This window comes from Electrona antarctica (genome assembly GCF_951216825.1).
Source record: "Electrona antarctica genome assembly, chromosome: 17".
In the NCBI taxonomy this organism is placed as follows: domain Eukaryota; kingdom Metazoa; phylum Chordata; class Actinopteri; order Myctophiformes; family Myctophidae; genus Electrona; species Electrona antarctica.
This window is the reverse complement of record NC_136798.1, coordinates 1227653-1243878: the sequence shown is the minus strand read 5'-3', so window position 1 is coordinate 1243878 and position 16226 is coordinate 1227653. Positions and strand designations below refer to the sequence as shown.

Sequence of the window (16226 nt, the reverse complement as noted above, 5' to 3'; positions counted from 1 at the left end):
GCCTCGGTGGAGTGAGTTAAGTGCCTGCCTCGGTGGAGTGAGTTAAGTGCCTGCCTCGGTGGAGTGAGTTCAGTGCCTGCCTCGGTGGAGTGAGTTCAGTGCCTGCCTCGGTGGAGTGAGTTCAGTGCCTGCCTCGGTGGAGTGAGTTAAGTGCCTGCCTCGGTGGAGTGAGTTCAGTGCCTGCCTCGGTGGAGTGAGTTCAGTGCCTGCCTCGGTGGAGTGAGTTCAGTGCCTGCCTCGGTGGAGTGAGTTCAGTGCCTGCCTCGGTGGAGTGAGTTAAGTGCCTGCCTCGGTGGAAAAGGAGTGAGTTAAGTGCCTGCCTCGGTGGAAAAGGGTGAGATTGTGGAGAAAAGAATAACAAAAGAAGACTATATGCCTGCATCACGCTTTATATATTATTCACACAGCGAAGGGGAATATCACCTGAGATTTGTCTACTTGACTGGAGAAAGCAATTTGTATACATTTGTCTGTGTATCCTGTGAATCCATTCTTCCGAAGACTAAATGTGTTTACAAGAGCAGGGAGAAAAGTGTGCATTTTGTTGATTTATCTAAATCTATGATTTATCTATATATATATAAGATCCCGATCTCCATATATGGAGAGGCTTTTTGTGGCGGTTCTGGACAACCGTGGGTCCGGCCGACTCGACACCGGGGACTTCACTCCCCGTGGTGCTGTAAAACGCGTGTGTCGAATTCGAAGTCGGTGGGGCGAACGGTTCTCGATTTACGTGGATTTCAGACGTACTGTACACACGTACACACGCACGCACGCACGCACACACACACACACACACACACACACACACACACACACACACACACACACACACACACACACACACACACACACACACACACACACACACACACAGTCACACACACACACACACACACACACACACACACACACACACACACACACACACACACACACACACACACACACACACACACACAGTCACACACACGTAAGAGTCTTTTTTTTATTATTTTTTTTACACATGTTAATTGATTTTTCTTTACAACATAGTAATTTCAAAGCAATTATTCACATATATTTCCCCCCCCACATCCCCATGGCAGCACAAATACAAAACAAAATCTTCGAAGAAACATCAGGAAACGTCCATAAATACAGAACAAATGAAAAAGAAAAACGAATAACAAACAAAAAAAACACATTACATACAGTTAAACAAACAAATGCACAATGTCCATCACAGATCCCTACCCCCATCCCACAGCTGACTACTCCAATTAACCACTATACATCCAAAGCCTCTTCAATATCACCTCGCTTAATGAAGTCCAAGAACTTCTCCCATATCTTATAGAATACAGCAGGTTAATTACATACGTTAGTTTCTCATGTGCCAAACTGGTCGTTCAATTCCTCAGCCAAAAGCCGATCGTAGGGGCATTGACATTCTTCCAACATGTAAATAAGAGTCTGTTTTAGGCAGTGGCGTGCACAGATAGACACTAGGGGGTGCTAGAGCACCCCCTGCCCTTTTGGCAATGTGCCCTTTTAAAAAAAAAGAAAAAAAAGAAAAACTTTTTTTTTCTTCTTTTTTTTTGATTTTTCAAAAATAGCAGACCTACAAGCTCGTAGCGCGCCACTCGGTGGCGCGCTATGAGCTTGTAGATCTGCTATTTTTCAATAGCTAAAGCATAACATAATGCTAACACCAAAAGGGGTTCCCGCCCAAAATGGATTAAGGCAACCGGCCGGTTCCACGCGCTGCACAAGGTGCCCTTTTTTAACTTGAGCAACTGCCCCTCTAAATGTCTGTGCACGCCACTGGTTTTAGGTTTAGGTGGAAGGTTATGGATATACAGTATCATGAACACAACAAACAAGGACAATGCAGTCTTTATTTTTACACATTTCAGTTTAGACAGTGATTGATAAGTGAATAATTAAGTGTGATCTAAAATAATGATGGAATTGGCCAGGGGGCTAATTACAGAGGTCACATCCAATTAAGGCTCTGATTCGTTCAGAATACCACGGGTTAACCGAATAATTAATTCAACCCGGATTCATTTTAATAACCTCGTGATTTTCCTTCGTCTCTGTGAGTGAAAAACAAACAAAATAAGTAGTAGCAGTAGAGCAGGGGTGGGCAACTGGCGGCCCGGGGGCCACATGCGGCCCCCACCTTCACTTAATGCGGCCCTCAGGTTAATGTCAGAATACTGATATAATATTGGTTTCAGCTGTTTACAATTCCACAACATGCAAACATGACCCGCTTTAATTACTGCAGTCTAAATTAGTAGCCCAATGCTCAATTAAAGGCATTTGAAATTACATAAAAATTTTAATTTTCAGGATTCCAATTCAAAAATAGCAAAAAATAATGCAAGATTTCAATTCGAATATAGCAAAAATAGCCGATCTACAAGCTCAAAACGCGTCGCAGCGCGACGCGTTTTGAGCTTGTAGATCAGCTATTTTTGCTACGACAGTAATATATGGCCCTAGGGAGTGAGTGTGGAAATATAGTGGCCCTCTCCATCGTCAAAGTTGCCCACCCCTGAAGTAGAGAATAACTGTCTACACACGACGATGTCTGTTGTAGTAGAAGTAGAGAGTTACTAACTGTCTACACACGACGATGTCTGTAGTAGAAGTAGAGAGTAACTGTCTACACACGACGATGTCTGTTGTAGTAGAAGTAGAGAGTAACTGTCTACACACGACGATGTCTGTAGTAGTAGAAGTAGAGAGTAACTGTCTACACACGACGATGTCTGTTGTAGTAGAAGTAGAGAGTAACTGTCTACACACGACGATGTCTGTAGTAGTAGAAGTAGAGAGTAACTGTCTACACACGACGATGTCTGTAGTAGTAGAAGTAGAGAGTAACTGTCTACACACGACGATGTCTGTTGTAGTAGAAGTAGAGAGTAACTGTCTACACACGACGATGTCTGTAGTAGTAGAAGTAGAGAGTAACTGTCTACACACGACGATGTCTGTTGTGCTTTTGAAGAGATTTGTCTGTTGCTGTGAGATTGTTGGGGTTAACCCATTCAGGCCTGGAACACATCCATGTCACGTTAGCGTTTAACCACATTAACCATTAACCCATTTTGGGCGGGAACCCCTTTTGGTGTTTTAAACATTACGTTATAATTTAGCTATTGAAAAATAGCAGATCTACAAGTTCATAGCGCGCCACCGAGTGGCGCGCTATGAACTTGTAGGTCTGCTATTTTTGAAAAATCGTTAAAATGTGCCTCAAATCTTTCCGAAAATTGTCATGATTTAGAAAACTTTTTTTTTTTTTATTTCGACGTCAGGCCTGAATGGGTTAACCCATTTAGGCCTGACGTCAAAATAAAATAAAAACGTTCCCTCTGAAAGAATATATAAAAAGATTTGTGCCGCATTTTTTAAGATTTTTCTAAAATAGAAGACCCACAAGCTCGTAGCGCGCCACGAGCTTGTAGATCTGCTATTTTTCTAAACCCTGAGCAGGTATAGTGTTGTGACAAACCGAGGCCAATAGTGTGGTGACACTCGGCTGAGTTTCAATTAGCCTTGAATGACTGACTGGCTCTGACACCCGTCCAAATCGCATTTCCCTTACGCTTTTAGAGTTCAGCCAAGAGATGACGTGTGCGTGCGTGCGTGCGTGCGTGCGTGCGTGCGTGCGTGCGTGCGTGCGTGCGTGCGTGCGTGCGTGCGTGCGTGCGTGCGTGCGTGCGTGTGCTGTCATGTGTGTAGGAAGGGTAGGGGCTTCGGTGGGTGTGCACGTGTGAAAAATAGATTTAGTTTTTTGTACCACTCTGCCTGTCTGCTTGTTAGTGTGTGGACTGTGGAGGTCTGTTGTATGTGTCTGTGTTTGCGCCCTTGTGTGTGTGCACGTGCTTGGATGTGTGTGCCTCTGCCTGTGTGTGTGTATTCTATTTTTTCGTGTGTGTGTGTGAAAATGACATTACCTCTCATTCTTGTGGTGTGTGTTTGTGTGTGTGTGATGGTCTGGTCTGCGAGTTTGTGTGCATTGCTGTGTGTTTTGTGTGTGCGTTCTAGACCGTGCGTGTGCGTGCACGACTGCACATGCATCAATGCGTTTGTGTGTACTACAGTTTGTTTGCATGTGTGTGAGTGCGTGTGTGTGTGTGTGTGTGCATGCACTTCTGTGTGTGAGATTTTCCTTTATGAATGCAGACAGGTTTATATGACTTGTGTATTGTGTGCTCAGGTGGTGCTTGTGCTGTTGACATGTCTGTTCAAACTGCCCTCTAGATCTCTCTCTCTCTCTCTCTCTCTCTCTCTCTCTCTCTCTCTCTCTCTCTCTCTCTCTCTGATCTGCCCACCCATCTCTTGTCCATATTCACATTACATTGTGGTTTTGATTTTAATTCATTTTAATCAAAATCTTTTTAATCAATTTTAATCAATCAAAAATCTTGAAAATGTGGCTCAAATCTTTGAATATATATTCTTTCAGAGCGAACGTTTTTAACTCAAATCTTTGCTTCTGGGGGGGGTCCCTGAAACAACATATTTTCGCCGTATTCCACAAGTGTCATGTTTGTATTACCAGTGAACAAGAGGTTGCAATTTTAAACATATGGTAAATGATGGCTGTTCAATGAATGCCCTACACTCGCTTTGTGAGTTCTTCACAAGAGGAAGTATAAGCATGCAGGATGAGATATACTGTACACTGAGTGTACAGCTATACATGAAATGCAGCCTAGCCTCAAGAATGAGATCTCATTTCTATGTTTACGACAATCCGCATGAGAGAGAGAGAAGAGACACAAACTGGTCTCTCAAACTGACATTCAGTTGTGATGTCCCGATCAAGTAGCAGAAACATGTTATTTTCACATCCAGTATGCCTGCCTGCTGTCTGTGTCGTGATGTCTTGGTGCATGTGTTGGCGAGTGTCCATCCATCCATCTTCAACCGCTTATCCGTAGTCGGGTCGCGGGGGCAACAGCTCCACCAGAGAGCTCCAGACTTCCCTCTCCAGAGCAACATTAGTAACTTCCTCCTGGGGGATCCCGAGGTGTTCCAACTAAGGCCAGTGAGTCGATGTATTTCCTCCAACTGCGCCTCGGTCTCCTCCCAGTGGGACGTGCCTCGAGGACCTCCCTAGGGAGACGCCCGAGAGGCATCCTAACTAGATGTCCCGAACCACCTAAGCTGGCTCTTTTCCAGGCGAAGAAGCAGCGACTCTACTCCGAGTCTCTCTGGCGTGACTGAACTTCTCACCCTATCTCTAAGGGAGATGTCAGCCACCCGTCGAAGAAAACTCATTTCGGACGCTTGTATTCGTATTGTATGTTGGCGAGTGTCGGCGATCTTAAAGACTGACTCGTGATGACAGCTCGGACTGAGCTGAAACGGCACGCACATTAAGAATGTAGTGATTTGGGGGTTTTAACTGTCGTCATGTTTATAAATGTATATGTTGGTGACGGCTGTTAAGCTCATAACTCCAGGCTTATCCCATAGCTTGGAGGGATGATTGCTCTGGGATTATTTATTGCCACATAGCTGTCATTGATTGACAGATTGACAGATTGACAGATGCATGCGCTGCCTGAGGCAGTATATTGTATCAAATCAGTAGGGACGGAATAATGATGAATAACAATATTTCTCTGTTTTCTCCTCTGTCTGTCTGTGTGTGTGTGTGTGTGTGTGTGTGTGTGTGTGTGTGTGTGTGTGTGTGTGTGTCAGGTGGTTCGTGACCAGATAACACACTGTACCATGAAGCTGCGTCAGACGACCGGTATGATGGAGTACTGTCTAGAGGTCATCAAAGAGAACGACCCCAGTGGCTTCCTACAGGTACCCGAGTGTGTGTGTGTGTGTGTGTGTGTGTGTGTGTGTGTGTGTGTGTGTGTGTGCGCGCGTGTGTGTGTGTGTGTGTGTGTGTGTGTGTGTGTGTGTGTGTGTGTGTGTGTGTGTGTGAGAGAGAATGTTAACCCATTTAGACCTGAGGTGTCACCTTATAGCTTTTAACCACTTTAACTTTAATTATTTTTTAAACTTGAGCTGTTGAAAGATAGCAGATCTACCTCAGCAGAGCCAGCTAGGTAAAGATAGCAGATCTACCTCAGCAGAGCCAGCTAGGTAAAGATAGCAGATCTACCGCAGCAGAGCCAGCTAGGTAAAGATAGCAGATCTACCTCAGCAGAGCCAGCTAGGTAAAGATAGCAGATCTACCGCAGCAGAGCCAGCTAGGTAAAGATAGCAGATCTACCTCAGCAGAGCCAGCTAGGTAAAGATAGCAGATCTACCTCAGCAGAGCCAGCTAGGTAAAGATAGCAGATCTACCGCAGCAGAGCCAGCTAGGTAAAGATAGCAGATCTACCTCAGCAGAGCCAGCTAGGTAAAGATAGCAGATCTACCGCAGCAGAGCCAGCTAGGTAAAGATAGCAGATCTACCGCAGCAGAGCCAGCTAGGTAAAGATAGCAGATCTACCGCAGCAGAGCCAGCTCGGTAAAGATAGCAGATCTACCGCAGCAGAGCCAGCTAGGTAAAGATAGCAGATCTACCGCAGCAGAGCCAGCTAGGTAAAGATAGCAGATCTACCGCAGCAGAGCCAGCTAGGTAAAGATAGCAGATCTACCTCAGCAGAGCCAGCTAGGTAAAGATAGCAGATCTACCGCAGCAGAGCCAGCTAGGTAAAGATAGCAGATCTACCTCAGCAGAGCCAGCTAGGTAAAGATAGCAGATCTACCGCAGCAGAGCCAGCTAGGGGGCTCCATTAGTTTCACTTTCAGCCAAAACAACAAGACCTCTTCTTCTCTGCTGCTCATGTTGCACATTTCTCTGGCACTCGCTGCTTCTACCGCATCTACTGTATACCGCCCCCTGGTGTCCAAAGAGCTAAAGGGGAGTTTCGCACAAGCTGTTTTCCTACCGTATATGAAGACACGTATCCATTTGTCACCGACAAAATAACAAAACAAAAAAACATTCAGAGCGTTCCATACTAAATTAGCGGATTTATCGTCCGGGTGGATCAACCGCTAGAACTCTTATTCGTGATTTGTTTTACTTTTTGTTTAATTACATCTGTTCTAGATCACTGGTTCCCAAACCTTTTCATGTCAAGGACCCCCAATTTGACACTGATGAGCCCACGGACCCCCATTTGAAAAAGATATGCCAGGGAACCCCATAAGAGAAGATTGTTATTGCTCTAGCAGTGATATTCAACCCTGTGTAATTTCAAGGACCCCCCAGTTTGACATACATTAGACTACGGACCCCCATTAAATATCATTTCTATCTCTGGGACCCCCAATTTATATTGCAAAAGCAATGGTAATTGAACTCCGAGAGTGTACAAATGGAACCAAATGGTCCATTTGGTTCCAAATAATCATTTACCTGGGTCCCCCCTGGAACTCCCTCAAGGACCCCTGGGGGTCCCTGGACCCCACTTTGGGAACCACTGTTCTAGATGATGTGACAGGTTAGTCCATGCAGTGTTGTTGCTGCACTCTTCCTGGTCTACGTCAAGGACTGTCTAAAGAGGACGAGACGCGAAGACCGTACGGGCAACGCCATGTTGCTTATGGTGCTCCATGGAAGGAAAGAAACATGCGCAGTTGAGACCAAGCTGAACGCAGAAGTGTTGGCTGCATATAGCCCATTGCGCATGTTTCTTTCCTTCCATGGAGCACCATAAGCAACATGGCGTCGCCCGTACGGTCTTCGCGTCTCGTCCTCTTTAGACAGTCCTTGGTCTACGTGTGCTGATGTTAGACCCCTCCTACACTTTTCTTAAAGGACCAGTGCCCTATATGTTTATTTATTTTTAAATCTTTTTTTGGGTCAATATACATATTATCAACATGATTTTGTAAAAAAAAACGGTTAGGAAGAAATTCCCCTTTAATGAGTTCATGTACAGTATATGTGCACATTTATCCAGGCAGAAAAACGCCGATCACAGCTCGTGTTATTGAGACTGGGTCCGCAGAGGACTCGCTTGTAATGCTATGCAGATGAATAATACATAATAACAACCAGTTTAAATATAAATGCAATGTTTTATTGAGTCCAGCCTTGTGTGAAAATGTCTCTATGTGGAGGGAAGCCCAACATTAACTTTTTCGCTGCAACAGCTCAGCGTCATCCCTATGTTCCCCAGGTTCTATGTTCCCCAGGTTCTATGTTCCCCAGGTTCTATGTTCCCCAGGTTCTATGTTCCCCAGGTTCTATGTTCCCCAGGTTCTATGCTCCCCAGGTTCTATGTTCCCCACTTACCTTAGGGTAAGTGGGACTTCAGGACTTAAGGACTTCAGTGTTTTGTACTATACAAGTACAGAACAAAGAATGTTTGTTTTTGCCATCTTTGTTGAAGAGTCTGAGCAATTATGTTTTAGTTTATTAATTTCTATGCCAGTGTTAATTTTGAGTTGGCTAAAAGACTAGATAGTTTAAGTAGCCTAGGCAGGCCTAAAGTTCAATGGATTGTTCAAAAACTGAGCTTAAATCAGAATGTGCTACTAAAAGTAACACTAAGTCTAAGTTGCTAAAATACTTTTAGTCTTACTAGAATTACAAAAATTACTAGGTTAGGTTTCTGGTTTAGGTTTATTCTAAGTGGGGAACAAAGAACCTTTTTTGCATGGTGGGGAACATAGAACCTGGGGAACATAGAACCTGGGGAACATAGGTACGCTCCCAACAGCTCCACCAGAGAAGCTCCAGACATTCCTCTCCAGAGCAACGAATAACTAGTAACTAGTTACAGTAGTTAAATGATTAAGGCATGCACCCACACCCAATGACACTCGCACAGCCTGGCAAGTACTGTAGCACCGTCCTACACAGCCTGGCAAGTACTGTAGCACCGTCCTACACAGCCTGGCAAGTACTGTAGCACCGTCCTACACAGCCTGGCAAGTACTGTAGCACCGTCCTACACAGCCTGGCAAGTACTGTAGCACCGTCCTACACAGCCTGGCAAGTACTGTAGCAGATTCTCTGGTGCAGCAACTAATGTCGTCGCTGATCCGTCAACCGACTCTGCATCTTTAGCCCAATGGCAGATTTTGATGATGCTAATAAGACCCACTAGATCAATTTGGGATCCGATGGTCATTCCGAAGGAGTATAAAGCCTGTACCCGATCAATATGTGTGTACCTCTGAAGGTCAACAGACCAAACATTTCATACCAGTTCAATTCAGTGTATAGAAAAATGTAATGTATATGGGAAGAGCATGGGCCTTCTGTGGCCAGTGACAGGCACGCACGCACGCACGCACGCACGCACATACACACACAGCATTTATAAACCACAGGCAACCACAGTTCAAATGATACACCGTGGGTGTTTCTAGCACCCTCTGGTGTACATGTGTGGACTCTATTCTAGACTAGAACCAACCTGACTTGGCTCTGTGCTTTTGTCCCCTCTACCCCAAATCTCTGATTTGGTGTGTTGTGAGCTTGTAGATCTGTTATTTTTTGGCTAATGTACCCCGCCCACCTGAGGCCAGATTCAAAAACATTGTGTTTATTGTCATGATTTCTGATTCGTCACAACAAGAGTTGGAAATTCTCTTCCGGGCCGCTTGTCGGGGGCGGGACTGCGACGCTCTATTATCAAGGCCCAAAGTTAACATGCAACAGAGAGTTGAAAGGACATGTCTCTGATCTTTGAGGAAGGAGATGGAGACACAGAGAGAGAAGGAAAGAGAGACAGAAAGAGTCAGGGGAGGAGATGGAGACACAGAGAGAGAAGGAAAGAGAGACAGAAAGAGTCAGGGGATGAGATGGAGACACAGAGAGAGAAGGAAAGAGAGGCAGAAAGAGTCAGGGGATGAGATGGAGACACAGAGAGAGAAGGAAAGAGAGACAGAAAGAGTCAGGGGAAGAGATGGAGACACAGAGAGAGAAGAAGAGAGACAGAAAGAGTCAGGGAAGGAGATGGAGACACAGAGAGAGAAGGAAAGAGAGACAGAAAGAGTCAGGGGAGGAGATGGAGACACAGAGAGAGAAGGAAAGAGAGACAGAAAGAGTCAGGGGATGAGATGGAGACACAGAGAGAGAAGGAAAGAGAGACAGAAAGAGTCAGGGGATGAGATGGAGACACAGAGAGAGAGAAGGAAAGAGAGACAGAAAGAGTCAGGGAAGGAGATGGAGACACAGAGAGAGAAGGAAAGAGAGACAGAAAGAGTCAGGGGAGGAGATGGAGACACAGAGAGAGAAGGAAAGAGAGACAGAAAGAGTCAGGGGATGAGATGGAGACACAGAGAGAGAAGGAAAGAGAGACAGAAAGAGTCAGGGGAGGAGATGGAGACACAGAGAGAGACAGAAAGAGAGACAGAAAGAGTCAGGGGATGAGATGGAGACACAGAGAGAGAAGGAAAGAGACACAGAAAGAGTCAGGGGAGGAGATGGAGACACAGAGAGAGAAGGAAAGAGAGACAGAAAGAGTCAGGGGATGAGATGGAGACACAGAGAGAGAAGGAAAGAGAGACAGAAAGAGTCAGGGGATGAGATGAAATGGAGAAGAAAGAGCATCCATTGGGATGCACGCACGCACGCACGCACGCACGCACGCATGCACGCACGCACGCACGCACGCACGCACGCACGCACGCACGCACGCACACCCATACACACACACATACACTCCCATCTCAGATGAATATTTTATGAAATATTGATTGCATAGTTGTTTATAGCTGCTGACACCCAACTCCTCTGCAACCAAAAAAAAAAAACCTCAAATGTCGACTATGATCACATTGGTAACTGAAAAGAAATGTAGATGAATTAAACATCTATTAAATGCCTCTTAAAACAACTTGAAGAGATAAAGCCAGATCTCGTCTACAGATGGAATTAAGAAAGACAATTTTACGAGATGCCTGTTTTCAAATTCATGCAGATTCTTGATGAATGGCCCATTTCACAATATTATCATTGCATTGTAATTACCATATGAATGCATTATTTAATGTGTTTCTCACTTAAATGTTGCAGGACTGATTTGAGTTGCTTTGTGGGCCGTCGGGTAGCTTAATCTATAACAATAATACATCAAAGTATCAGTGAATGTATGTGTTGTATAAATTATCTTAAGTTTATCTGTCAAATCATTGAAGTAAAAGAGTGAAATGTACAATATTTTCCTCTGAGATGTAGTGATGTTCACGTACTGTAAAAGATGTAGTGATGTTCACGTACTGTAAAAGATGTAGTGATGTTCACGTACTGTAAAAGATGTAGTGATGTTCACGTACTGTAAAAGATGTAGTGATGTTCACGTACTGTAAAAGATGTAGTGATGTTCACGTACTGTAAAAGATGTAGTGATGTTCACGTACTGTAAAAGATGTAGTGATGTTCACGTACTGTAAAAGATGTAGTGATGTTCACGTACTGTAAAAGATGTAGTGATGTTCACGTACTGTAAAAGATGTAGTGATGTTCACGTACTGTAAAAGATGTAGTGATGTTCACGTACTGTAAAAGATGTAGTGATGTTCACGTACTGTAAAAGGTACCTCAATGTAATGCTCGAGTACAGATCACCTGAGTAAATGTACTTAGTTACTTTCCATCACTGGATGCATGTGCATGCTCTAGTTTGTATCTTCCTTCAACATCGCTCCCATCATGTTCCCCGGGAGGTTTCTACTGTAATATATAGTGTAATGTTTTCGCTCATCTTTTCCAGGGACATATTTCTGTACAGTAGCTCGTACAGCAAGCCTCGAGCTCTATTTCCTGTGCTTAACCCATTTTGACCTGAGATCAGATTCTAAAAATGTCTTCTACATCCTGACAGTTTTCTGAAAAAGCTATGTTTCTATGTCAGTCGTTCTTCGATTTTTCAAAAATAGCAGACCTACAAGCTCGTAGCGCACCACTCGGTGGCGCGCTATGAGCTTGTAGATCTGCTATTTTTCAATAGCTAAAGCATAACATAATGCTAACACCAAAAGGGGTTCCCGCCTAAAATAGGTTAAATATTTCAACTGTGTCTAATATGCGCCTCATTTAACTTGTCACAATGACGTAATAGAAGGATAATGGAATAGATAGATGAACCCATGGGAGAAAACATCAGTCTGCTCGCGAGGAGCGTAGCAGCAGCTGAGGGCCTAGGCAAGGATATTTGAATATCGTTATTAGAGGCAGCTGCTCTCATTGTATTTCCCTCGAGTGCTTGTGTGTGTGTGTGTTTGTCTTTCATTGTTTGTGTTTGTCTGTCTGTCTGCATGCGTGTGTGTGTGTGTGTGTGGGTGTGCGCACACTTTCCGCATTCCGGCATCTGTTTGTGTGTGTCTACATCTGTGTTTGTCTGCGTTTATGACTTGATTCCCTCACTGTGTACAGTATGTTCAAGTGTGTGTGTGTGTGTGTGTGTGTGTGTGTGTGTGTGTGTGTGTGTGTGTGTGTGTGTGTGTGTGTGTGTGTGTGTGTGTGTGTGTGTGTGTGTCTGTGTGTGTGTGTGTGTGTGTGTGTGTGTGTGTGTGTGTGTGTGTGTGTGTGTGTGTGTGTGTGAGACATGCCTATTGTACCATGAAAACACATGCCATGATTGTGTAAGTGTAACTCTACTGCACCTACGCTATTTGTGTCCTTGTACATGTACAGTATGCATCCCCTTTGTGTGGACATAAATACATGGTTAAAGTGTGTTGGTGTGTGTGTGTGTGTGTGTGTGTGTTTGTGCGTGTGCACGCGTGCGTGTGTGACTGTGTGTGTGTGTGTGTGCAGATCTCGGATGCCCTGATCAAGCGAGTGACATCATCTCAGGACCAGTGGGTTAAAGGGGCTCTGGAGCCCAAAGTCGGCCCCGATTACGACCTCACGCTCAACACTGACTCCCTGCTGCAGAGCATCCTGCAGCTGGACTTCTGCCAGAGCAAAGGTGAAGACATGCGCACGCACGCACGCACGCACGCACGCACGCACGCACGCACGCACGCACGCACGCACGCACGCACGCACACACGCACACACACACTAGGCACTCACAATCAGCACAAGCACAAGACAGGTGCACATACTAGTTCACGGACACCCACACACAGGTGCGCACATTTAGCAAAATGGAAACTCAGTAATGCTGGGTCAGATGGTGGAGTGTGTGGATATATACAGTATACAGTATGCACACTTAACCCATTCTGACCTGAGATCAGATTCTAAAAATGTCTTCTACATCCTGACAGTTTTCTGAAAAAGCTATGTTTCTATGTCAGTCGTTCTTCGATTTTTTCAAAAATAGCAGACCTACAAGCTCGTAGCGCGCCACTCGGTGGTGCGCTATGAGCTTGTAGATCTGCGATTTTTCAATAGCTAAAGCATAACATAATGCTAACACCAAAAGGGGTTCCCACCCAAAATGGGCCAATAAGGACTAAAACAGGTATATCATTTATTGACATTTTCAGTACAAAAAATAACCCCCCTCCCCCAAAAAATGCCATTTACAGCATTTTTTGCCGCCATAATTATGAAAGGCTGCAGCGTCAGCAGAGATCAGGGATATTGAATTTCCGCCCTGAACGGTACACGGATATACAAACATCTGTTTCATTATGCATCGGAGTCTCTCCTCTACCCGGCAACCAGATGGTATGCCTGAGTAAACAAAGCCTCCATTGTACAGTCATTCCACACAGCGCCGCCACGGCAGCGACTCCCAGATGGATTGTTAATGTATACTAAATATGTACGATGGCAATTAGCATTTTACATACAGCTCATTTCCACACCGCTCCTCTGGGTGGGTGGGTGGGTGGGGGGGGGGGATATGCCCCCCTTTATCCACGAGCTCATTCAGCCTGGCCTCAATTTTGCAAATCCCAAGAAAATAAATCACACCCGTGTGAAGTGAGGGCCGCTCTTATCATCGTATAATAATAATCAAACTTATGTGATATATGTGTTTAAAAAGGCCGATTTGCTCAGACACATAATTGACGTAAACTTTCCTTTCATTGTCAATGGCATTTAATGTTTGTGTTGACACCAAAAGCCGATTTGCTGAAAAAAATATCACACCTGTGTGAAGTGAGGGGCGCTCTTATCGTCATACATCATCCAATAGATTAAAAAAATCTATTGTCAACATGACCTAGTTCTTTCACGTCACTGAGATAAGGCATTACACAATGCCCCACACTGTACCACTTATCGGTCATGTTATACATAAGCAAATAATATTAACGAGAATTATATACATAGCCGATTTGCTCAGACACATTCAGACGTAGATTCTCCTTTCATTGTCAATGGCAAAATGTGACATGAGTTGTGACGAAAAGCTGCGTATATGAGGGGCTAGCGCCCCTCATATATACAGAACTAGGTCATGTTGACAAATTAATTCATGAGGAAGTATTTTAATTTATTGGATGATGTATGATGATAAGAGCGACCCTCACTTCACACAGGTGTGATATTTCTTTGTTGCATCAGCCCCATAGAACCGCTGGTTTCCATTCTACTACTCAGGGACTAATAGCAGTGCTATAGCAGTAGTTCTGGGCGCCAGAAAACCAACGTTGAGAACTATAGCTGTATTGTGAAATGTGGTGGACTTGTGTGACTGGTTGCCTCTGACTAACTCACAGCTCTCTGTGAAGCTAATCTCGGTGTCTTCAGAAGCCAAGCTTTTGATCGTCACTCCACTTTGTTCTCTGATCTCGGCAGACGAGCAGAGAAAACATCAAACCCATCTGTGCAGATCTTCCATCTCCGTCCCTATAGCTTCCTTTAACACAATGAGTGCCGAAATTGCACGAAATTCATTCAAATGTGTTAAGGTGAGGTTGCTTTTAGGGAGCAAGTTGGCGACTGGTCGGCCTGCCAAGTGGTGGAAGCACCATAAATGGTAATTGGTGCATTTATATAGCGCCTTTATCCAAGGCGCTTTACATAGATTGTGCATTACATTCACCCATTCACACACACATTCATACACCGATGGAGGCGGAAACCATGCAAGGCACCGACCAGCACATCAGGAGCAATTAGGGGTTCAGTGTCTTGCTCAAGGACACTTCGACACTAACTCTGGGGGAGCCCGCGGGTTCGAACTGGCAACCTTGCGGTTCCCATCCACCACCGCCCCATCCTCGTTGCACAATGGATCAGATCACAAGCTCAGGCACGACCAATCAGATCATGAGCGGTCAAGAAGCGCCACCGCCCCTGATACAATCCAGACAAGTCAGGCGTGCCTTGGCTGCTAAGTCAGTGTCAGATGTACCGAGTGGTGACAATAATATGTCCGAGTCAACACCGTCAGAGAACGCTCCGGTTCGGTCTCTATCCTTTATAGCTCTATGGTAGAGGCACTGCTTGTGCAGGACTGGCAGGCTGACCTGGAAACTTTACACTGGAGTTTCCTGGTCAGAACAAAGTCGCCGAATTATAGAATCCACAAAGAGATTTAGTGCTGTATTCTTTTCTTTTAATGAACGTCTTGGATGAAATGAACAAAGAGATCATGTATTAGGTATTCTGGTAGAAAAGGAACGTATGGCGCCTGCATCGTTCTTCTTCATTAGGAATCTCTCAGGTTTTTTTGTGTCTAGTTAAAACAGACTGAAAGAAGAATACTGACAATGCTGCCCAGGATCAAGAGTAGGCGTTGGAAAAAAGGACAGATAATGTATTCCTGTCTTTGACTGTACCTTCATGTCACATGATATGAAAGTTAAGGAACGTTACAAAGCAGATTAAAAGGCACTGTATTATCAAATTATGATATTTTGGGAACAAGACATTTTGAGGTAAACAGAATTCAAAGCGTTATAGCCGATGCAAGTCTTGAGGGTTGTGGGCAGTGCTGGTGTTCTGGTTCTGGTTTGTTTGTCCTTCACGTTGGAGTGTAGTATAGTTGGCTAGTGGGGGTCTAACGGGGATGGACAGCTCCTATACAGTTATTGCGACCACTGGTCGCACTTACTATGCAAACGTGCAGCCATCACGCTCTTCATGTAATGCTGCGCATACACAACACACAGGCGACACGTGTTTTGCCACTACACACACACACACACACACACACACACACACACACACACACACACACACACACACACACACACACACACACACACACACACACACACACACACACACACACACACACACTCTCTGTTTCGGGTCATTCCTACACACATTATTGACTTTATATATTGCCAGCTGGAGTTAGCTGCTTTAGCAGACAGTTTGAGGGTCCAATGGAGTT

General features: G+C 44.7%; 2 protein-coding genes across 2 annotated transcripts in view; both read left to right on the top strand.

Annotated features, from left to right (window-relative positions):
- exoc8 (exocyst complex component 8) overlaps positions 1-16226 on the top strand; it is a 117410-nt gene that overhangs the window by 70460 nt on the left and 30724 nt on the right. The gene's annotated exons all lie outside the window — the stretch shown is intronic.
- trim67 (tripartite motif containing 67) overlaps positions 1-16226 on the top strand; it is a gene marked incomplete at both ends in the record, with an annotated part of 82892 nt that overhangs the window by 51232 nt on the left and 15434 nt on the right. The window contains 2 exons of the mRNA XM_079525796.1: positions 5716-5826; positions 12737-12890. Coding sequence (XP_079381922.1) covers positions 5716-5826; positions 12737-12890 — 265 coding nt within the window. The remainder of the gene's footprint in view (positions 1-5715; positions 5827-12736; positions 12891-16226) is intronic.